Source organism: Ambystoma mexicanum, chromosome 7p, assembly GCF_040938575.1.
Source record: "Ambystoma mexicanum isolate Mex_15411 chromosome 7p, UKY_AmexF1_1, whole genome shotgun sequence".
In the NCBI taxonomy this organism is placed as follows: Eukaryota; Metazoa; Chordata; class Amphibia; order Caudata; family Ambystomatidae; genus Ambystoma; species Ambystoma mexicanum.
Window position 1 is genome coordinate 947,105,046 of NC_090939.1, and position 23,793 is coordinate 947,128,838.

General features: G+C 45.9%; 1 protein-coding gene across 4 annotated transcripts in view; it reads left to right on the plus strand.

The window, feature by feature from the left end:
* Positions 1–23,793, plus strand: part of ZFX (zinc finger protein X-linked) — a 318,074-nt gene that overhangs the window by 61,210 nt on the left and 233,071 nt on the right. For 2 of the 4 annotated variants that reach the window (XM_069637285.1, XM_069637286.1), the window contains exon 2: positions 19,409–19,500. The exons of the other annotated variants lie outside the window; for them this stretch is intronic. In XM_069637285.1, the coding sequence (XP_069493386.1) occupies positions 19,437–19,500 (64 nt within the window). In that variant the 5' untranslated portion in view covers positions 19,409–19,436. The remainder of the gene's footprint in view (positions 1–19,408; positions 19,501–23,793) is intronic. 4 annotated transcript variants of the gene reach the window in all.

The window sequence follows — 23,793 nt, forward strand, 5'->3', positions numbered from 1 at the left end:
CTGGGTTCCTACCTAAATTCCGCACGTAAACCGGATTCAAGCCTTCTCAGCCGAAGAACCACCCAGGGTTTTTCATAAAGACAAAGTCTTACTCAGAACTCACCCTTCCTTTCTGCCGAAGGTGATGTCCGAGTACATCAATCAAGAAGCTTTTCTTCCTGTTTTGTTTCCCAATCTGACCTCGGAAAGGGTTCTTCCCTTCTTGGACGTGAGGATGGTTTTAAAATTTTGTTTGCAAATAACCAAGGGTTTTAGGACATCTACCCTGCGTCTGGTAACCTTTGGGCAAACGAATAAGGGCTTCCTGTAATCTAAAGCAACCATCGCAAATTGGGTCTTAACTTGTATTTTTGAATCCTATGCTATTTAAAAGCTGCCTCAACCCAAGGGCTTGCTAGATTTGGCCATGGCCAAGCCGCTGTCGGTGGCCTTTCAGAGGATGTCCCTTTTGGATCTGATTGCAAAGGCGGCTATATGGGCCTCTCCATCGTCCTTCTGCAAACAGTACTGTTTGGATTTGAGCTCAAGTGCAAAGGCCCAATTTGGGCAAGCTGTTCTGAAGAACATTTTCAGTTAGGTATTAGGTTAGTACCTTGCAACCCCAGAAAGTTGCTTACCATAGTGTCTGCTGTACTCACAGTCCATAGTTCCATTTTCTTCATACGCCAGCCCCCCCATTTCCCTAATAAAATTCTTTCCCTCCTGTCAGAGTCCAATTTATGGAGGAAAGGGGACCATGGACTAGAAGTACAGCAGTCACTACGGTGAGTAATAAGACTTAAAGGCTTCCCCTTACTAGCCTGCATTTGAAGAAGGCCCAGAAGACACTAATCTTCCAAAACATTTTGCCAGTCACTTATCGTTCCACTCAACCCTGCCTCTCCCCATCAGGAGCTACTCCCGCCCTTGCTTTCCTCACCCATCGCTGCTTCTCTTATAAACCCATGGGCGTATCTCCTGTGCACAGTGGTTTGTTGCTTCCCAGCTAGGTTTGCACCTTATAAATCCCATTTTTGGAGCTTGTAAATAGGCTGCTACCTACTGGTTGGCGCAGACAATTACATATTGTTTTTTCAAATTTGAAAAATGGGTGTTGACAGTGGCGTACCTGTAACACTATCCTTACTCTGCATGTGCAGGTTCCCATGATCCTTCTTGCGTTGACATCCTGACATGGTTTTTTTTCCGCCACCGTGGTTGGATGCAAAATGCAGAGTTCCTGCGAGGAAGCGCACGCGGATCGAACACAGAGACCTAACCGAGGCCTATCCCACGACGATAGACTGGTGCTATGAACCATCTCTAGATGCTGAATCAAACCCCGAAAGGCCTAACATGCCCAAAAGATGATGCATTAGGGAGAGTGGGGAGGGCTATATTATACCCCATACACACACGTGTTTTTAGAGAATGCCTTTAAAGCCTATTACAGATGCACTTACGCACAATAGCTCGTTCGTTTCTTGGCTACCCGATGGCGAAGACTGTTTAGGTTCTGCCCAAGGTTCAACACAAAATTCCCTTGGAAGGACACACACCAAGTGTGTAATAACTGCCTTCCAAAAGACCACAACGAATCTTGGTGCAAAGCCTGCAGGCTTTTTAGACCTGAAATGTTAAGAGCATCATACAAAGAGGTGGGCAGCCCTTGCGATGTGTGCTGAAAAGAGATTTGCCACTACTGTAGAAGATCTCGAGCAAAGTAAGCGGGCATTGGTTTCGAGAGGTACACCGAAGAGCAAGAGACGGAGGAACCCCAAATAGTTTTTGTGCAACTGGCTTTCAACTCCATAGGTCTGATGTCGGCTAATGCTGTAGAGAAAACCCCTGGCATCCAGAAGAGTGCACACAACCCCAAGCCCAAAGGGAAGTCTGACGAGCATTGAACAAAACACTTGTCCAACCGCTCGACCACAGCACCGTAACAATACCTCGGCTTGACACACCGTGGGAAAGACACACACCACTTTGGTGCTCAAGACTAAGACGCTGAAGGAACAGGGCGAGGGGACACATAAACGTAGTACCACGTCTGAACACTCTACATCCATACCTAAACATGGGACACCTGAGCAAACGTCCAAGACTAGGGAAGATTCACTGCCTAAAATACAACCTCAAATCCTCTGCATCTAGAGTGTAGGGAACACCAACCATGGATGGAAAATGCACATTCTCTTCTGCTATGCAGAATAAAGGTATCTCCCTGTCTGCAGGGTCTGATTTTTGAGGAGGAGGAAGTCATTCTCCTAGATCCACGACAAACTAGCCCACTGGGAGTGGTTCAATTTCCTTATGGGAAAGATGGAACCCTTCATGGAATTCTGTGATAGCTTCACAAAAAAAGCGAAGGGGCGAACATGGCCTGGAATACAGCCCCAAGAGACAGAAAACAGTACCACCCAATTCTGAACAGATTCATGAGAAGGAGGAACTGGTAGAAGAGGACATATACTACAATGCAGATGAGATAGACCTGGAGGACTAAACTCTCCCATTCCCAGAACAAGTAGAATCCTTAATCTCATCCTCTTCTACGGGGGACCAAGTCTTGTATGCAGATCTCCTAAACAGAACAGCGACAACATTTAATATCCACGCAGAAGAACCGCAGGAAGAGATGGACTTTGAGGACATCCTACTCAATCTCGCAATCCATCTATTTACTTAAATGCACACTGAAGAGTCAGCCCATCCTTAGCCGATCCAGTGCAGACGAAACCAGTGAACCCAAGGATAGAAAAGAGGTATAGACCAGCATCTAAACCTAGTAGATCTCGGGACTAAGGGTGCACTAATAAATACCCGCTCCATGGTAGCCCATGCATCAGACATTGCCGACCTGCTACACAACGAAGACTTGGACTTCTTAGCGGTCACCGAATCTTGGCTTCACCCGACGGCAGGCCCTGCAATTATGCTAGCGGTACCAGATGACTACACGCTATTAAGACTTGATCGCACCACCTCTAGAGGCGGAGGTCTTGCTATCATAGCCAAAACTAAATTCCCTATTACAATTGAATCACCCACTAATGTTACTTCCTGTGAATCTCTAACCGCCAAGTTAACACTATCTAATACTCAATCCATCTCCATTCACCTTATCTACCGACCACCGGGCCCTCTAGGGTCATTTGAAGAAGACCTCACAGACCTCTTATCAAACAATCTTAAAAACTCCTCACAACGCATCTTACTAGGAGACTTTAACCTAGGATTTAGCGACCCCGCAGACGCCAATGCCAGTACAATCAATAACACCCTAGAGGAACTGGGCTTCACCCAGAAGATCACTGAGCCCACCCATATCAAAGGGATAACTCTGGACTGGCTAGCTGTGCACAACTGCCCAGTCCTAGTCTCTGCCATACTCCCGCAGCCTTGGACAGGCCATTACTTGATCTCGTTCACCCTAGAGGCAACCCCCGCACAAGTTAACAGCACAGCTCCAGCTTTCCAATCCCGAAATAAAAAAAACATCACCCCCGAAAACTTGATCCCGCTAATCACACCAACCTTGAATGCCATCCCGGATCATACAGATTCATTCACGATGGTGGACATCTATAATAAAATCATGCTCTCATCCCTTGATGCCATAGCCCCTTTGAAGCTAAAAAAGAGCACGCCCCGGAAACACATCAACTCCTGGTTTTCGCCTCATCTTAAAGCCCTCAGACAGGAAAAGCGACGCTGTGAACAAATCTGGCGAGCTTACCCCTCAGAAAATAACAAAAAAAACCTTAGCAGTCTAGCTTCCCAATATAAAAAAGAAATGATATTGGCCAAACAAACGTCTTACAGTACGCAAATCTCACAAGCTAAATCTAACACTAGAGAGCTTTTCATAATACTTAAAGAGGTTGAATCCCCGATCCAAGTGCCCGACTCGTGTATCAAAAATAAAAACTGGTGCACGGGCATACAAAATGCCCTAACGAACAAAATCTACTCCCTTAAGACTAAGATAAGCATTAAAAAAGAATCTCTGCTCTCCTCTACTAAGTCGAGTACCGCCTCCCATAAAAAGGCTCACCTGACTCAATCATCCCCCCCAGCGCACACAACCCCCACTTCAATGTCCATAAAGTATCCACCAAAGAGGTAGAAAATACTATTCTCACCCTCAAACCTTCAAATTGCCATGGAGACCTATGCCCCGCTCAACTGATTAAGGATGCAGCCAGTGATCTTGCACCTTTTATTACCAAACTAATAAATGCGTCTTTCACATCAGGCACCGTACCCAATAATTTAAAACAGTCCTGGGTCCTCCCACTGCTTAAAAAAACGAATTTAGACCCATCCACTCCAACGAACTACCGCCCCATTACCACAATACCGTTCCTTCTTAAAATCATCGACAAAATAGCATACCACCAGATCCAACATTACCTTGAGCACTTCCATCTCCTAGGCGTCCGACAATCGGGCTTCAGGCCACAGCATTGAACCGAAACTGCACTTATGGATCTCAAGGCACAGATAGACGAGCTGAGAGACCAGGGTAAGACAGCACTATTGCTACTCCTTGATCTCTCTGCGACCTTCGATCTGGTCGACCATGAGATCTTGTGCAACCATCTGCAAAAAGCTGCCCACTTCTCTCAAGAAGCAACCAATTGGATCCAATCCTTCCTCAATAACCGCACGATGAGCGTCTTCTCATTGTCAGCAGCAGCCGACCCTACACCTATCACTTGCGGCGTGCCTCAAGGATCTTGCGTCTTCCCTACTCTTTATAACATTTTCACGAAGCCCCTTTTCGATGATCCAGACGATCTGGGTATCACCTACACTAATTACACCGATGATATCCAGATCCTCATCCCGTTGTCGGGGGATTACGACAAGGATTTGGCCTTCGTTAATAAAGTATACCTCATCATCCAGGCATGGATGGCCTCACACGGTCTATGCCTGAATGATGACAAGACGGAACTCCTTATTCTAGGCTCTACACACTACCTCAACAAGCTGGGCCACAAATACTCATCGTTCATAATTGATGATAACAAGATCAAGGTAGCTAAGGAGGTTAAAACCCTCGGCTTCTATCTAGATTCCGCCCTTACATTAAAAAAACAAGTGAATGCAATGGCCTCCGCCACCTCCTACACTTGCAAACTCATTAGGGCAGCCAAACCCTTTCTCTCCCCCACCAACTCTACCACCTTGGCCAGGGCGCTGATCCTGTCCAAGTTGGACTACTGCAACGCTCTATACGCAGGTTGTAACAAATATATCTCAAATAAAATCCAAATCCTCCAAAATAACGCCCTTAGAGCGGCCCTCAGTATCTCGAAGAAAGCCCATATCTCAGATTCCAGAAGATCTGTCAACTGGCTATCCACCAAGGATAAGATATTCCTTAAATCGGTATCTCTGATTCATAAATGCCTCCACCAAGCGGCCCCTCAATACCTCATCGCCAGATTTACTAGACCCACACTCTCTCGCCCCTCGAACGGCCAATTCCAACCTTCTTCTGGTGCCCAGGTTCAAACGTACAATGTTTGTAGGTAATAGCTTCCCAGTAAAAGCAGCGCAATTCTGGAACTCCCTTCCTCTTACCTGCAGGGAGGACCTACCCTACCACCAGTTCAGAGCCAGGACTATCCACTGGCTCAAATCACTCGACTCATAATGACCTTCCGATGCCCAGATGCGCCACTACCATGTGGCTCCTTACCTCATTGAATGTAAATATGTATATAGTACTGCCTATAGTGTTTATGTTCTACCCTTCCTATTTGGCGTGATACGTCCGGCACTGTAACCGCAGCCGGACCTCACCCTACTGTATGTAACTAAGTTTTGCAACCCTCTTGCTGCCTTTGCGCCTGGCTACCCCTGGGTTTGGTGCGCATTATAAATAAAAAAAATACAAATACAAATCTAGCAATCCCCTATGCATAAGGGGCCATCAGAGGGTTGACTGTTTAGTGGCAACCACAGCTAGAAAAAGGGGTAGAGTGCCCCTTTTAAACCGCTTTAATATTACCCCGACAAGAGTAAGAAACTGGATTTCTTTGGAAGGAAGATCGCCACATCCGCTGCCCACAAGGTCTGATATTGCCAAAGAACTCATGGCAAGATGCACCACAGAAGCACCAGAGACCAATGGGATGAAATAGAACAGGTTGTCAGTCAATACTCAACTAATGCCGTGATTATGAATAGCCTAGATGATGCTGACCTGGTGAGAAGAATAGTTGTAGGGTCTAGCACTATAAAGATGCATGCTTGGCTCAGAGGCACTTGGTTTAATCGAGACACAAGCCAACCTAATGGACAAACCACTAAGGGACAACTGTTTTTTGGCCCAGCGGCGGGTGACACTCTAGATTGGGCTTAAAAGGAGCACAGGACTAAGAAGCCTAGGCCAAATATCAGGTATATGCATCCAATCGAGGGGATATTTCTGAGGAAGGCGGCCCTTTCGAGCCCAGTCATACAGCCAAACAGCAGGACATTCAAGTACACAACACGTTACACATTGAGTTACCAAAGCACCTACACTCGGGGAACTAGCGGATACTAGGCTTAGCGGCATCCCACATAGGACGAGACTGTGGCAGGGGGCATACCTCTACAGACTCAGCTCCTGGCGTAAAATGACTGCCCAGCAGTAGTCCCCTCCCATGCAACTCCAGTAGGGGTTTGCATAACATCGTATACACACACACATGGAAGGGCATAACATCAGACAAATGGGTATTAAGCAAAATAGAAGAGGGTTATTGCATCACGATGATAACAAGCAGCACAATCAACAACCCAGGACAAGGACAATACCACAGGGACATATAAAAGTCCTCTAGGAGGAGATCCAGGGGCTCAACATAAAGGGAGCCATAGAAGAAGTTACCAGGAAAAGTGGTAAACACAGGAACTTACTCTGTTTTATTTTCTAGTTCACAAGAAAGACAAAACTATGAAGCTAGTGTTAGACATAAGACATGCAAAAAAATATCTGGTGACAACCCCTCACAAGGTCATATCGCTTTTAAACGAGGATCTACATTACATTAGATTTCAAAGATGCATACTTTCATATCTCAATGTTCAAGGGTATCGAAAGTACCTCACATTTAAGATACTAAACAAACATTACCAATTCAAAGTCCTTCCTTTGGGAATTGCATCAGCATCTTGTGTAGTCACCACAGTGCTAGCAGTGATTGCGGCAGAGCTGCGCCGTAAAGCAATCCCAGTGCACCCCTACCTGTACGATTGGTTAATAACGGGAAGGAATGCACAAGCGTGTCTGGCACACACCCAACACACCATTAACCTGCTCGATAGACTAGACTTCTCAATCAACTAAATGAGGTCAAGCCTCACCCCAAGCAAGGAAAAGGTGTTCCTAGAGGCAGTAATAAACACACAGACTGCAGCAGCGTATCCAATACGAGAGAATGCAAGCCTTACAATCCTCATTCCTTTGTTCAAAGCAGGCCAGATGCTAACGGGAAATGTACGAGACTCCTAGGTATGATGGCGTCATGCATAGTCATAATACAAATGCACGTCTCAGAATGCAAATAATACAGCAGTGTCTGGCAGAGCAATGTTCACAAAATACAGGCCAATTGTCATGCCTGCTGGACATACCTCTGTACCAGGAACGACTTCTCCATACAAAATGAGTTACGCCCATAGGGCCACTAGACCATTCTACTCAAAATGGAGGTTGTTCGATGCATTGCCCGGAAAACGACGTCTGCATTTTTCACGTCGTTAAATTTCACGTGACTTAGGTCCGTCACGTGTATCACGGCAGTGCATACATAAGCAGCGTGGAAACTCCAATCGCTGCTTCTGATTAAGTCAATTTTGGCGTTTTGGTAGCTGAACTCCGGACCTGCGTTCTCGCATTCCCTTCAGCAACTTCTTTGGCCTATTTTGAGCGTGTTCCGCCACACACTAATTCCGGAGCTGCGTGAATCCTGTTCGCGTGCCAAATCTCCACGCAGACGCTGTCTGCAAGCGCAGCTGTCCAAAGCTGCGTGAATCCTGTTTGCGTGCCAAATCTCCACGCGGACACTGTCTGCAAGCACGGCTGTCCTGAGCTGCGTGAATCCTGTTTGCGTGCCAAATCTCCACGCGGACGCTGTCTGCAAGCGCGGCTGTCCTGAGCTGCGTGAATCCTGTTCGCGTGTTAAATCTCCACGCGGACGCTGTCTTCAAGCGCGGCTGTCCTGAGCTGCGTGTATTCTATCGCGTTCAATCCTGCACATGGTTTTCTAAACTATTTTGAACCTTTTGGTACCTGTGACAGTTAACAGGTGAAATTCTAATTTTTGTACATCGTAGGAAAGGAAGTATTTCATGAACTATTTGAAGGTTATTGTGCACAGTACTTTGGATGCTATCCTGTGGTGCACCAACCCGGTATCTAGCGAGAGCCTTGTGCCGTTCGGGATAAGTCTCCCTTACTAATCTTCCCTTCCTTTGTCGTTTGTTCAACTCCTGGTTTTCTTCAAGGAACCTTCGTGGATTACTTCAGTTTTTGCCATAAGGTCAGTTTCTGAATTAATGCTAAACTCTGTTATCTTAGTAATTCGATTGGGACAGTTTCTTATGATACTTTATCTATCCTAGGCATACTTCCTACACAATTCCCACGCCCTTTCCAGTGATCCAACTCTCTGCCTGTTTTATCCAGTCAGAGAGTTGTATCATTTGGAAGGTCTAATTTGACCTGCCTACAATCAAGTCTTGTGAAAATAGGATCCGGAAGAGCCCAACCAAATTGTATCCTTTATTGGTTTCAGTATCCTTTTCAGTTGATACATTGGTGATTTATGACAGTATCAGAAGCCATGGAGGGTACGGATCCTTTAACTGTTTTGACTCAGTTAATCACTGACTTGAGAAATGAAATGATTACGGCACAGGACGTGCTACGGCATCGAATGGATGTTATGCAAGATGCCATGCATGCCACTCCTCAGGGAGCACGGGGTTCCAGTAGCCACTGCATCTGGATCTGGGACTACGACACCATCATTATCACAGGAAACTCTTAAAGTGGTTATGCCCACACAGTTTCCATTGGCTCCCCCGGAAAGGTTCACAAGTGATCCTAAAACCTACAGAACTTTTGTTAATCAGTGCCGACTTCATTTTATTTGCCAGCCTAATTAATTTCCTGGTCTAACTACTAAAGCAGCATTTGTTCTTTCCCATTTGGGGGGTACAGCTGCTGCTTGGGCAAATCCTTTATTGGAATCAAATAGCCCCTTGTTGTACGATTGCGATGATCTTCTGGCTGCTATGAACAAAGTCTTTGATATGCGCTACGCTACTCAAGCCACAGATCTGGAGTTGCTGAATTTACAACAAGGTACTCAACCTCTGTTGGCTTACATTGCACGATTTAACCAATTAACAGCCGAAACCCAATGGCCGGAAGACAAGAAGACGGCTGTTTTCTACAAGGGTCTTTCAGAAGAACTCAAAGATGCCTTGTCCACGGTCCCAGTTGTTCCTACAGGTTTTTCAGAATTTCTTGATTTAATCTTAAAAATTGATGCCCGAAGAAATGCCCGCAAAGGAGAGAGAAAACCTTTCCTTCATGCACCAGTTCGTTCTGATACACCGGCACCTTCTTCGAATGATCCTGAACCAATGCAAATTGGCGCGGTGAGAGGCCGGTTGTCTAGAACCGAAAGAGAGAACCGAAGGAAAAATAACTTATGTAGGTATTGCGGTTCATCTGAGCATTTATTGGCGGCATGTCCTAAAAGACCAAATAAGCCTTCGGGAAACGCCAAAACTCGACAGTAGCAGGAGTCCCTGTGTCGAGTGTTACATCGGACTCCATTACATTTCCTACACAATAGCTCCGATAGCTGTTGAGATGATTTTACGTTTCAATGATCAAGACTTGGCTTCCAAGGCTATGGTTGACTCTGGAGCCACTAATAATTACATCGATATCACATATGCCAAGAAATGTTCTATACCCCTTATAGACAAGAACAAACCAGAAACTGTTAATACTGTGGATGGATCAGTCTTGATTTCCGGTATGGTAACTCGGGAGACTGTACCTATGCAGATGACTTTATCAAATGGTCATTCGGAGGAAATAGTTTTCGATGTCATTGCGGCTCCTCAATACAAAATATTACTTGGACTTAATTGTTTGACTCTTCATAATCCCGCCATAGACTGGGTTACGGGATTGATCCAATATCCTTCCGTTTTTTGCAACGAACATTGCTTTACCAGCCAGGTGGTGTCAAATAAATCACATATGTTGGCCTCTATTGTGGGAATTTCCACTATCAGTGTGGTGCATCAGAGCGGTACACATATACCAAGTGAATATGCAGATTTTGCTGATTTGTTTGACAAAGGTCAGGCAGAACGGCTGCCTCCACATAGGCAGTGTGATTGTCCAATTGAATTAATTCCTGGAGCTAAAATTCCTACTGGTCGAGTTTATTCTTTGACTCTCAAAGAAGATGTTGTCTTGAAAGAATACATCGATAAAGCTCTTGATATGGGATTTATACGGCCATCTCAATCGCCGGCTGCCTCTCCTTTATTTTTTCTTCCAAAGAAGGAAGGAGATCTAAGGCCTTGCATTGATTACAGGGCTATTAACGACATCGCCATAAAGAATCAGTATCCTTTACCACTGATTAATGTTCTGTTAGATCAATTAGGAACTTGCAAGTATTTCTCTAAATTGGATTTGCGAGGTGCTTACAATCTGGTTCGCATTCGCTTTTAAGACGCGGTATGGCCATTATGAATATTTAGTGATGCCTTTTGGTCTTTGTAACGCTCCCGCCACATTTCAGTTCTTCATGAACGATATCTTCAAAGATATGATGGATCAATTCGTGGTGATTTACTTGAATGACATTTTGATACATTCATCATCTTTTCCAGAACATGTTAAACACGTCTTAGCTGTCTTACAAAGACTGAGAGAGAACAAACTTTTTGTTAAAGCCAAGAAATGTGTCTTTCATACACAAGAAGTGGAATTTCTGGGTTACGACATTACCAATCAAGGTGTTCGATTGAGTCGTTCCAAAGTGAAGGCCATATTGAATTGGCCTGTTCCACACAATGTCAAGTCATTACAGTCATTTCTAGGATTTGCGAATTTTTATCGCAGATTTATTCGTTCTTTCTCCAAAACAGTGGCACCATTGACAGCTTTAACTAGTTCTAAAATTCCATTCTGTTGGAACCGGAATGCCCAAGCTTCTTTTGAGAAGTTAAAAGAAGCATTTACCACTGCACCTGTACTTCCGGATGGTCAGTTTATCGTTGAAGCAGACGCCTCCAGTGTCGCTACAGGAGCTGTACTCTCGCAGGTTTGTGCAGAAACTAAGGAGGAGCATCCAGTTGCTTTCTTCTCACGCAAACTTACCCCATATGAACAAAACTATACTGTCACTGAGCGTGAATTACTTGCAATCAAGGATGCTTTCCAAGAATGGAGACATCATCTTCTTGGGGCCAAACATCAGGTGGTGGTGTATTCGGATCATAGAAATCTTCAGTCATTCAAAACTATGAAATGTCTTACAGCTAGACAGGCCAGATGGCATGTTTTTTTTGCTTAATACGATTTTCAAATTACTTATCGCCCTGCCAGACAACATGTCAAATCGGATGCTTTGTCTCGCATCGGTGAAGAGGTGAAAGAAGAATCATCGGTGCAAAATAAGTTGTTGGCAGATCACGTGATATGTAGTTGTTCTGCACAACCTTCCCTAAAAAACGAGTTACAGGAGTGGGTGAATTGATTCAGGAATTGAATATTGATATATACAATGGTTTGCCTTTTAAACAAGGAGTACTCTATCTACCAACTGGTACCACTCAGAACAAGGCCCTCAGTTGGGGTCATTATTCATTAATTGCCGCCCATCCTGGACAGAAGAAGACTCTAGAGTTACTGAAAAGATGGTGTTGGTGGCCGTCTATAACACAAGATGTTATAAATTATGTTTCAACATGTTCGGTATGCAGTCAATGCAAGAACACTCCTGGCAAATCAGTGGGTTTACTCCAGTCTCTACCTGTTCCCAAAAAACCATGGGACATGATATCAATGGATTTTGTGGTTGAACTTCCAAGAAATAAAGGCTACGATACCATATGGGTGGTGGTGGACTACTTTACAAAATTGGCGCTTTTCATCCCTTGTATTGGTGTACCAACAGCTGCTGGTCTGACTGATCTATTCATCCGGCATATATTCCGGTTTTTTGGTCTACCTTCAGTGATAATCACTGACAGGGGCTCACAATTTGCGTCACGTTTTTGGAGAGCACTAAATTCGGCATTACTAATTGATGACAGATTGTCTAGTGCTTATCACCCTCAAACGGATGGACAGACTGAGAGAGTCAATAGCACTATGGAACAATATCTGCGATGTTTGTGCCTGCAGTTTCAGTCAGATTGGCTCAATGTTCTGCCGGCAGCAGAGTTCGCCTATAACAATTCCTATCATAGTGCTATAGGTACTTCACCTTTCTATGCTTTGTCTGGGCAACACCCGCGTTCCATTCCTTTGGATTCCAGTTTGTCTTTGGATACTCCTGCAGCAGGACGTAATTTTAAAGATCTTAAAAGTCTACAGAAGAAAGTTAAGCAGCAATTGGAGCAAGCTAAAAAACGAGACAAGACCTATGGCGATGCTCATAGAATCCCTGCACCTGTCTACAAAGCAGGTATGAAGGTATGGCTGTCCACAAAAAACTTGAGGATACCCGGTAAAAAGAAATTGTTGCCTAAATACATCGGGCCATATGAAGTGCTCCACGTTATAAATCCGGCTGCTGTCCGTCTGGCTTTGCTACAACGGTGGCGAGTGCATCCTGTATTCCACGTGTCACTCATCAAACCATGTTCGGATGTTACTAGATTGCCTATACGGCCTGTTGCTATTTCTGTGAAAGGGTCAGACGAATATGAAGTACATGATATTCTGGACATGAGGTTACGGTCTGGGAAACCATTTTATCTGGTGGATTGGAAAGGTTATGGTCCCGAGGATAGTTCCTGGGAACCTCTGTCTAACATTCATGATCCAGCTTTATTAAGGCGATTCCACTCGAAAAGGGGCGAGGCTGCTCCTTTGGGGGGTGGCACTGTCATTCCTGCTGGACATACCTCTGGACCAGGAACGACTTCTCCATACAAAATGAGTTACACCCCCATAGAACCACTAGACCATTCTACTCAAAAGGGAGGTTGTTCGATGCATTGCCCGGAAAACGACGTCTGCATTTTTCACATCGTTAAATTTCACGTGACTTAGGTCCGTCACGTGTATCACGGCAGTGCGTACATAAGCAGCATGGAAACTCCAATCGCTGCTTCTGATTAAGTCAATTTTGGCGTTTTGGTAGCTGAACTCCGGACCTGCGTTCTCGCATTCCCTTCAGCAACTTCTTTGGTCTATTTTGAGCGTGTTCCTCCACACGCTAATTCCGGAGCTGCTTGTTTCCTGTTCGCGTACCAAGTCTCCATGCGGACGCTGTCTGCAAGCGCGGCTGTCCTGATCTGCGTGAATCCTGTTTGCGTGCCAAATCTCCACGCGGACGCTGTCTGCAAGCGCGGCTGTCCTGAGCTGCATGAATCCTGTTCGCGTGCCAAATCTCCATGCAGACGCTGTCTGCAAGCGCGGCTGTCCTGAGCTGCGTGAATCCTGTTCGCGTGTTAAATCTCCACGTGGACGCTGTCTTCAAGCGCGGCTGTCCTGAGCTGCGTGTATCCTGTTCGCGTGCTAAATATCTACACGCGGACGCTGTTTTCAAGCGCGGCTGGCCTGGCTGCGTGTATTCTATCGCGTTCAATCCTGCACGTGGTTTTCTGAACTATTTTGAACCTTTGGTACCTGTGATAGTTAACAGGTGAAATTCTAATTTTTGTTCATCGTGGGAAAGGAAGTATTTCATGAACTATTTGAAGGTTATTGTGCACAGTACTTTGGACGCTATCCTGTGGTGCACCAACCCGGTATCTAGCGAGAGCCTCGTGCCGTTCGGGATAAGTCTTCCCTTCCTTTGTCATTTGTTCAACTCCTGGTTTTCTTCAAGGAACCTTTGTGGATTACTTCAGTTTTTGCCATAAGGTCAGTGTCTGAATTAATGCTAAACTGTGTTATCTTAGTAATTCGATTGGGACAGTTTCTTATGATACTTTATCTATCCTAGGCATACTTCCTACATAATTCCCACGCCCTTTCCAGTGATCCATCTCTCTGCCTGTTTTATCCAGTCAGAGAGTTGTATCATTTGGAAGGTCTAATTTGACCTGCATACAATCAAGTCTTGTGAAAATAGGATCCGGAAGAGCCCTACCAAATTGTATCCTTTATTGGTTTCCGTATCCTTTTCAGTTGATACATTGGTGATTTATGACACCAATGTCTTTTTGGCCCAGCGACAGATGTCACTCTAGATTGGGCTAAAAGGGAACAAAAGACTACATAGCCTAGGCCAAATATCGGGTACATGCTTCCAGTAGAGTGGATCATTCTGAGGCATCCCTCCGAGCCCAGTCACATATCCAAACAGCAGGACATACAAGTACACAACAAAATCTAGTGGTAGTCCCGCAAACTGTAAACGTCTTTGGTGGTCAGTAAGCAATATGAACATAGGAAGACCATTTTTCCACAGGTTACACTAACAGATGCCTCTCTAGAAGGTTGGGCAGCACGTTGTCAGCACCACACAGCTCAAGGGACGTGGTCAACGAAATAGAAGACCTACCACATACATTGGTTAGAACTCTTGGCAATAAAAATGGCACTTCTTTCCTTTCATACTGTCCTAGAGGGGAAGAACATCCTCATACAGACAGACAACACAACCACACTGATTTATATCAACAAACTGGGCGGAATACATTCCGAGTCACCCACACTCGCCCCAGCACAAAACCTTTGGAACTGGTGCATACAAAAAAACATTTCCATTGAAGTACAACATGTTGCACAAGTGCACAACTGCCTGGCAGACTTTATCAACAGGCTCCTAAACCCGGAACATGAGTGGGAACTCAACACCAATACGCTGAAACAGATTTTTGCAACATGCAACAGTAGACCTATTTGAAACCAAAAAAAAAATCCCAAGACTTTGCATCTAGATTCCCCACAGGTATATTTGCATCCACCCCTCAATACCACATATGATATGATAGTTTATTTATATTGCGCCTATACACAATGTATGCACAGGATAATTCACAAATTAAACCAAGAAAACTTAACAATGATACTCATTGCACCGATGTGGGCAAGACAGCCATGGTACTCGCACCATATGCACATGTTGCTATGTACACCAATCAAGCTTATACCAATTCAAGACCTATTAACACAGAAGAACAAACAGGTAACCCACCCGACAGCCCAGACGGCCAACTTATCAGCTGGCTCTTGAAGGCATAGGTTTCGGGCATCTGCATTTAACCATGAGCTGGACTGGTATCAGAGAAGAAGAAAACTAAACACCAGACACTGCTGCTTCAATAAATATAAGAGATTTGTTTTTTAGTCTAAAAGATCAATCCTATAGATTGCTCAGCTGCAGATGTGGTACTATACCATATATACCTATTGGAATTGGCTAGCGTGGCTGGCTTCCTTCCTCTCTGACCGACCCTCCCAGGTCCAACTTGGGTCCTTCCTCTCAGCTATCGTTTTCTCTACCTCTGGTGTAACCCAGGGGTCTAACCTCTCTCCCTGCCTCTTCAACCTCTACCTGGCACTTCTTGCCCACCGCATTGTTGCTTTCTGCCACAACGTTCAGTGCGATGCGGATGACACTCGGCTCATTTTCAGGCTACCTTCAGCCTCCTCTTCTCCTTCCCTCCTCTCTGACTGTCTGTCTGTTATCCAGAAGTGGTGTGCCGCCAATGACCTCTGCCTTAATGCCAGTAAGACTGAGATTCTCCTCATCGGCACACCCACTCCCTCCATTCCTGCCATGCTCTGGCGGCTGGCCTCCCTTGGCCCTCCTTCTGCTCCCACCTGTGAGGCTAAAAACCTCAGGGTCATCTTCGACTCCGCACTCTCCTTCTCTCCTCACATCTCTGACGTCTCCAAGAAGTCACACTACCAACTCCACCTCCTCAGAGCTATTCTTCCTTTCCTCACCTTCCCCCAGAAGCTCACTGTCTTCCGAGCTCTGGTTCTCTCTAGGCTAGACTACTGCAACAGCCTCTTTCTAAATCTGCCTGCCTCTACTCTCCGCCCTCTGCAACTTATCCAAAACAGGACTGCAAGACTTGTCCTTGGCCTCAAGACCAGGGATCGTATCTCTCCAGGACTGACATATCTGCACTGGCTCCCAGTGGCTGCAAGGATTAAGTTCAAAACGCTTTGTATTGTCCACAAGGCCTTCTGGGGCCCCAATATCTTCAACTCCCTCTTCCTAAATATCTCCCTCCTCAAGCTCTTTGCTCATCCGCCTCCAACTCCCTCAGGGTCCGTCGCTTCACCAAGCAACAAGTTGGTGATAGATCTCTCTCTTCGGCTGGGGCCTCACTCTGGAACAGCCTCCCTGAAACATGAGGAGACCCATCTTCGGTTCCGGAAGCAACTTTAAACCTTCCTCTTTGCTTCTGCTTTCTCTCGCCCCCTCCCCTGCTGAAGTCCTGCTGATACTGTTACTGCAGGGTTACCTGGCCAGCAGCCTGATCTCAGGCCCATGCCCTGCCAGTTGCACGCCTGCACTGCCTCCCTGGCAACCCCTGCACCTGAGGACTGTTTTCTGTATCCCTACAGTCCCCCCACCTGCACTTTGTCTGCACTCACCCTGCACTTGCTACAAGCTGGGCGTTCTTTTATTTATTTGTTATTTATTATCCTATGTACTGCACTCTCCCCATCCCCCGCACTTTCATTTCCCCCTTCCCCTGCACTTGCTCGATCTGAATGACACCTGGCCTAGTAAGATCGTTGTCTGTCTCCCCTCTGTTCCCCCTCCCTTGCCTCGTCGCGCCTTGAAACACTTGTGCATAGGCGCATTATAAATGTCTTAATCATATATCATATAATTCACTTAAAGTACACTTAGCAGCCCTAGTAGCCTATGCAACATCACAACACAACACAAGACGTTTAACATATCCATCCTCTAGGAGGGTGGGATCTAAATACTGTACTCGCAGCTCATGGGCCCACCTCTTGAACCCATGCACAAAGCTTCACTGAAGGAGCTAACGTACAAGGTAGCTTTCATCATTGCCATTATGTCAACTAGAAGAATAAGCGAGTTTCAAGCCCTATCAGTTTCAGAACCATTTGTCTCTATATATAGAAACAAAGTGGTGTTGGGAACACACTCACGGGTTTCCCAACATTCGTGTCAAAACTCAATATTAACCAATCAATTGAACTACCAGCTTTCTTCCAAAACCCATAAAGCAAACCAGAAAGAGCCCTACATACACTGGATGTGCGCAGAGCTGTAATGTACAATCTTGACAAAATCAAAGACATACGAAAAATACGTTTTGTGTCCATGGCAAATGGACAGAGAAGGGAATGCAGTCACCAAGGCAACTATTTCTAGGTGGATTGTCGGATGCATGCAAATGTGCTACTCCAAAGATAACAAGATATTGTATTGTTTATTTATAAAGCGCTTATACACAAAACGAGTGCTTCAAACATGGGATACAATCATTCATTATGCCTGGGTAATTTCAGAATGATATACAATAATAAGCTTACTAGACCTGACAACATTTCTGCTAATTCAAGTGCATTGCCAGGTGGTTGTGGGCAGGGCGGACAGAGACAAGAAGGGGGTACAAGCATAACCACTGACAATAATGCAAGTGCTTGACCAGCGGTTAGGATAGGAGGGGATATGAACAGGTAATGTTGCCTTTTATAATATGCCCCTAACACAAGTGTTTCAGGTGCACAATGCAAGGGGTCCGGGGGGCGAGGGGAGACCAAGGAACAGATAGACAACAAACATACTGGGTAAGCTGCATTCAGATTGTGGAAGTGCCAGACAGGAAGTGCGGGTGATGGGCGAAGGGATTACGCCTGGTCCAGGAGGGCCGGGTTAGTGCAGAAGGTTATCTCTTAGGTTATCTCTTAGGGAAGTGTGTAATGCTGCAAGTAGTGCAAGGACTCGGAGGCAAGTGCAGGGACTGGTGTGGGTGCCTGGGACCTGTAGGTTCTGAGGTGAGCCAGGCGACTAGTCGGCAAGCTGAGCAGGCGGAGGTGGTAGCAGATAGAAAACGGAGGTTAGCCGGGGAGCGGTAGGGAGAAGGCAGAGGAGAAGAGGAAGGTCTGGAATTTAAGGAGATCCAACTTGACGGGGAGAGGCCGGAGACTGCCATTTAAACGAAGGTCCCATTCATCAAGAAGTACAGTAGCAACCCTTGCTTTTCTCGTAAATGTCCCACTGGAGACCATTTGCAAGGCAGCTACTTGGAGCTCAGTACACACCTTCACACAATGCTGTTCTGTGGACACAGTCAAAAGTCAGACCTCCAGGTGGGGCAAGCAATCTTAAGACATCTTTTTACTTCTACCCCTTCAGCTCACCTTCACAAAATACTTTTTGCTAATCCATGCAAAGCATGTGAATCTAAGCAGATTCACAAGCTCCAGAAGCCAAATAGTACTTAACAGTAAATGGCTTTCTGTAGCTTGTATCTGCTTGGGATCGCATGCCTGTGGCAAGCCTCCCCACACGGGAGTAGAATGGGATATATATATATATATATATATATATATATATATATATATATATATAACTAAAAAAAGAAGAAAACTTCACATGTCAGAAAGCAAACCATCTGAGGACGACGTGAGAAGGATCATGGGTACCTGTACCCGCCCATTTTTCAAATTAAAAAAAGCAAGATGTAATACTCTGCACCAACCACTAGATGGCCGCCTGTGCAAAGCATGTGATTTAAAGTAGATAGAAGCTACAGTAGATTACTGGTAAATTTTATATTTGTTATACATTGGTCTACTAGTGTGAAAGCCTGTGTACACGGGCCAAAGCGTGTGAGGAGAGACATTTTCCGAGTGTTAATATTACATCTGGCAGTATATATTTCTAAGGCAACAGCTCCCTCTACCAGTGACAACAGGCGAAGTAGGCAGTCTCTACTGCGCATGACTGCATCAGACAAACATACATCTGGCCTTATAATATTGCATGATTTTGTGGACAAGTCCTCATTGAATATCGTAAAGTGTTCCGTTAACCACCATGCTCCCCTCCTGACTCTGCTGTTTTGACTGCTCTACCACCTTTGCTAATGGAAGAATCAGGTGGACTTGAAGTTAACCCGGGCTGCCTAGCTTTGGTAGACTTCTCTCATTAATTAACTTTGTAGACTTCTCTTTTGAAATCCTTTGTTTTCTTGGCAGGAGCCTTGACTGATGAGAATTAAAGGCCATGGAAGATGAAGCTGGGCTTCAGCTGCAGACTCATCCAACTAATGCCTACTTTGCTACAGCAGGTGAGAAAGCAAACACTGTGCCTTAAAACAGTGCTGAACTTCTTTTAGTTCCTGTTTACGTTTGCAAGTTTTGTAATACAACTGGATTTTGATTCATATTAGTAAACTGTGAAGGCCCTTTAGAAAGTTGCTTAGTTCTCAAGGACAAGATGATTTAGGCATGTTATGCCACTAGTGGGTATTCATTTTGTCAGTAGTAAGTAGAGTATAGCTATTACAATTGGTTTCTGTGATGCCAATAGCATTGCTTTCTTAAGTTGTGAAACAGTTTAGCAACTGTTGCACTAGTTAAAGAAAAAAAACTAACAAAAGGATGATTGTCATGCAAAATGGCCAAGGAACTACTCCTCCTTTTCTCATTTCCATAGCGCCCATTTCCGGGGCGGGCCTCTTAGCAGATTGTAGGAGGTAAGTGCTGGGGTAGGAGGATTTAAATTGGTAGGCAGTTAGTATCAGGTGTTCTTGAGAGGAAATAGTGGCAGGCAGGGAGCAGGCCTGAGGTTAAGTGCTGTAGGCAGGCAGACAGAGCTGCTCTGGCAGTTTCACCTAACTAATAAAATGGTAACCATTCCCAAGAGGAAAGGGCCACTGTTACAATACTGCTATTTAACTGCAAGCTACGTTGTCGCTGCAGAGTTCTGGGGCAGAAAGCCCACATACCCTTCCCTTTCCTCCATACTTTTGGGACATTCCGTCCATCGGGACAGGACTGGAGCACTTTGAAGCAAAAACTACATTTTATCCTTCTTTTATTTTTATGCGGGACCACTGCACGTGTCAGTAACCCCGCCTTCCTGAGCTCAACCCCGCGCATGCCCTGCAGTCCTTTTCTCCGCGCGGGATCGGACTCACTTGCATCGTCAGGATTTTTTCTTCTTTGTCCCTCTTGTCCTTCAACTTCCTGCTCAGGTTCCACGGTCTTCTTCACCTCTGTCTATGCCGGAGCGTCAGGGATTCAATTTCTGTTCTTCGTGCTAACGTCGCTTTGCTAGGGCAGATCTCCATTGCCTGGAGTACTTGGGCCTGGAACATCGGTGGGACTCTTGTCTCCACAGCGACTCGCTCTCCGTCCGGGCACTCCAGAGTAGGCTTGTCAGGTGGGAGGAAGTGTTCCAACGGCTATCTCCACCTCGTTTACAGTAATACAGCAACGAAAAAAGGAAGTGTCCGGTAAGTTCCTTCCTTTTTAGGGCACTCCAGCCAGGGACTCCTCCCCGGGTCTTCTGGGTCAGGAAGGGGTCTGAGTGGCTCTTGTACGGTTGTTTTCCGCAATGCCGCAATGTTTCTGCCTAAATCTGCTTTCCCATTTAGGGCTCTCCCGAGCCGGAGGAGCCTGAGAAACTTGGAAAGAAAAACCGCAGCGTTTTCCAACACAATAACGTTGTATTTATGTTTGCGGTCGCTTCAAAAGCGACCGCAAACATAAATACAACGTTTTAAAGCTGCGGTTTTATTTTGAAGTTTTCCGGGCTCCTCCAGCCCGGAAAACTTAGAAAAAAAACACGCAGCTAGTGCTTATTTTTTTAAAAAAAAATAAATAGCACTTACCGAGATTCAGCTGCAGCTTTCCTGCTCTGGTCTCCGGTCCCCGTCCTCCGCGTACAGCACTAATGAAGGGAAAGCCACCCAGCTGTAGCTTTTGTTTACTACAGCTGGCTGGCTTTTCCTTCATTAGTGCCGCAAAAGCAAAAGCCAGCACAGGAGGGCATCCATTTCAAAAAATGGATACGCCATGTGCTTGCTTTGGCGAATTTTGAGCTTGAATAGCTCAAAATTTTACATAGGAAGTTTTAAAAAAGAGAATGCTAGTATTTTTTTTTATGTTGCCTATCTATTTTTTAAATAAAATGTTTTACTAGACCATGCCTTTAATACTTCTGCTGAGGCTAAAGAGGCTGAAAAATACTCAGGTCTTCGAGTATCGTCTCTGCAGAGGTTCCCTGCCAGAGGACTAAAACTGACTCCAAAGCTCCTTCCTGTGGTGACATTGGCCTCACATAAAACCTGTGACGCAGATCGCTTCAGCAGACAAAATGGCGGCCCAACCCAGGCGGCCTGAGACAGCTATTTTGACATGCTCCTGCAAGCCAACCTTTTCAACGGCTGTGACAAGAGGGCCTACGTTTGTGGCCGAGCAGCCTTTTCCACAAAACATGATAATAGAAACCCTTTTCGCCCACCAACTGACTGGCATGTAAGGTTTCCACTGCATCACACAGTCTCACTTCGTCCTATGTCCGCTCCTTTAGCTTATGTGGATCCAGCTGGACAGGGGCCATCTTGGCAACCTGCCTCAAAGCAATCTTGGGGATCTGCCCCTCCAGAACAGCCTCTACCCACTCCTCTGCTTAGACCTTCCTCTGAGGACGTGTTCTTTGGCAGATTCCAGGCTCTCGTGCACTCCGATCTGATGAAGGCTTACTTTAAGGATCTGTTCAAAGAAATATATCCTAAGCCTCTCGAGACACAGCCTGTGCCGCCTCCTCCTCAGAAGGTTCCGGTAATGCCTCCGCATCCAGTGGCGCTCCCTCATACACTGCCACCATTGCCTACTTTTTCACCGGTCCCTGCGACGCCAACAGTGCAAATGGATATGCCCAAGGTGTCTGAAGTACCATGTATCGCGGATCAGTTTTCTGTTCCCACCAAAATAGACAGGGAACATGCGGACCAGGACAGTAAAGACCCGCCCCACTCAGTCAGAGCTTTTCATGACCGGGTTTTGGATATAATGGCGTTGCTTGAAACTCCAATACCCGAGCCTCTGGCTCCACAAGGAGTTCTCTCAGGAGCGTTAACCCTTACTTCACAGGAAGCGCACAGGTCTTTTTCTTCAAAAAGATGTGTTGGCTGAAGCCCCTATGGTCTGGGAAAAACCTAATTCCGGGCAGCATATAAATAAAAAGATTGATGCTCGCTACAAGCTCCACTCATCAGAGGACATACCCTTGGCTAACTGCCTGCTTCCTTCATCAACGATAGTAGCAGCAGCTGCACTCCAGGCTAGGCCTTCTTCAACCTCCTCCACGACTGCCTCAGAGGTCTTATCCAAGGAGGACAAAATTCTGGATGGCATCAGAAAAAAGTTTTTTCCAATGCTGGTATTCAGCTGCATCATGCGAATACTGAAGTCATTCTGGCAGCTGCAAAAAACAAACTGAGAGAGCTTTCAGAATTCCAAGATTGTATCCCACAGGATGGGCTACAGGATTGTAAAGAAGGCCTATCTGATGCAACAGTTCTGGTTTAGGACCTGCTGGAGGCAGCGGCCTATCATGTGGACACACCCACTCGGGGCTTTCTGGTCGGAATAGACGTTTCCCGCCAGGCGTGGCTTCATGCTACAAAGTTCTCAAATGAGGTTCAAGACAAAGTACTCAACCTCCCCTTTGGAAGGGAAAGCCCTTTTCCCCTCCTCCACCTACGAGGAACTCAACAAGACAAAAGCAAGCACATTGACAGCCAAGTCTTTGTCAGTCCTAACAAAACAGCCTCCGGCTAAAGGGGCCTAAATACAGAGGTCGGGAACCCAAACAAGACCCTTTTCAGGTTTTAGAGGTTTCCAGGAGGGTCGAGCATGCCGAGCAGAAGGTTCCTCTGGTGGGCCTCGACGCAAGCCGCAGAGACTGAGTGACTGGTTTTTCTCTCGGTCCTCAACCTCCTCCTCTGCAACGGGAGCTTTTGCCCCGATAAATCATCCAAGTGATGTTTTCCATCGGTCACACAAGACTCCGGTGGGAGGACGTATATCGTCTCATCTGGAGGTGTGGAGACCATAACAGAAGACTGATGGGTTTTGTCTGTCACCCGAGCGGACCTCCGCCTCTCCCTTCCTCATACCCAACCATCTCACCCTCCTCTTCAGCAAACTGGGTCTTCCTCCCTCAGAGCTGAGGTACAAAAACTTGTGAACCTCGTAGCAGTGGAACCTGTTCCTTTTTTGAGTGTGCAAGAGCATGGCTATTACTCCTGTCTGTTTACAGTGGTCAAACCCAACCCGGCTGGCCTGCGCACTATCCTTGGCCTCTCCATCTTCAACCTTTTCCTTCCCCATGAGAAATTCAAGAGGATCACACCCAGCCAGATAAGGTCCTCTCTCCAGAAGGGCGATTGGCTCAGTGTGGTAGATCTTCAAGACGCTTATATGCACATCCTGATTTGGGCCTCACATCAGAGCCAGAGTTTTCCTAACAGAGGACAGAATTGCGGATTTGTCAACCACGTGCCATCTTTTTCTCAACTCAGCCTGGTGGTTCAAAGACTCCTTGACCTCATGTTTTCTAGCTCTGCCTC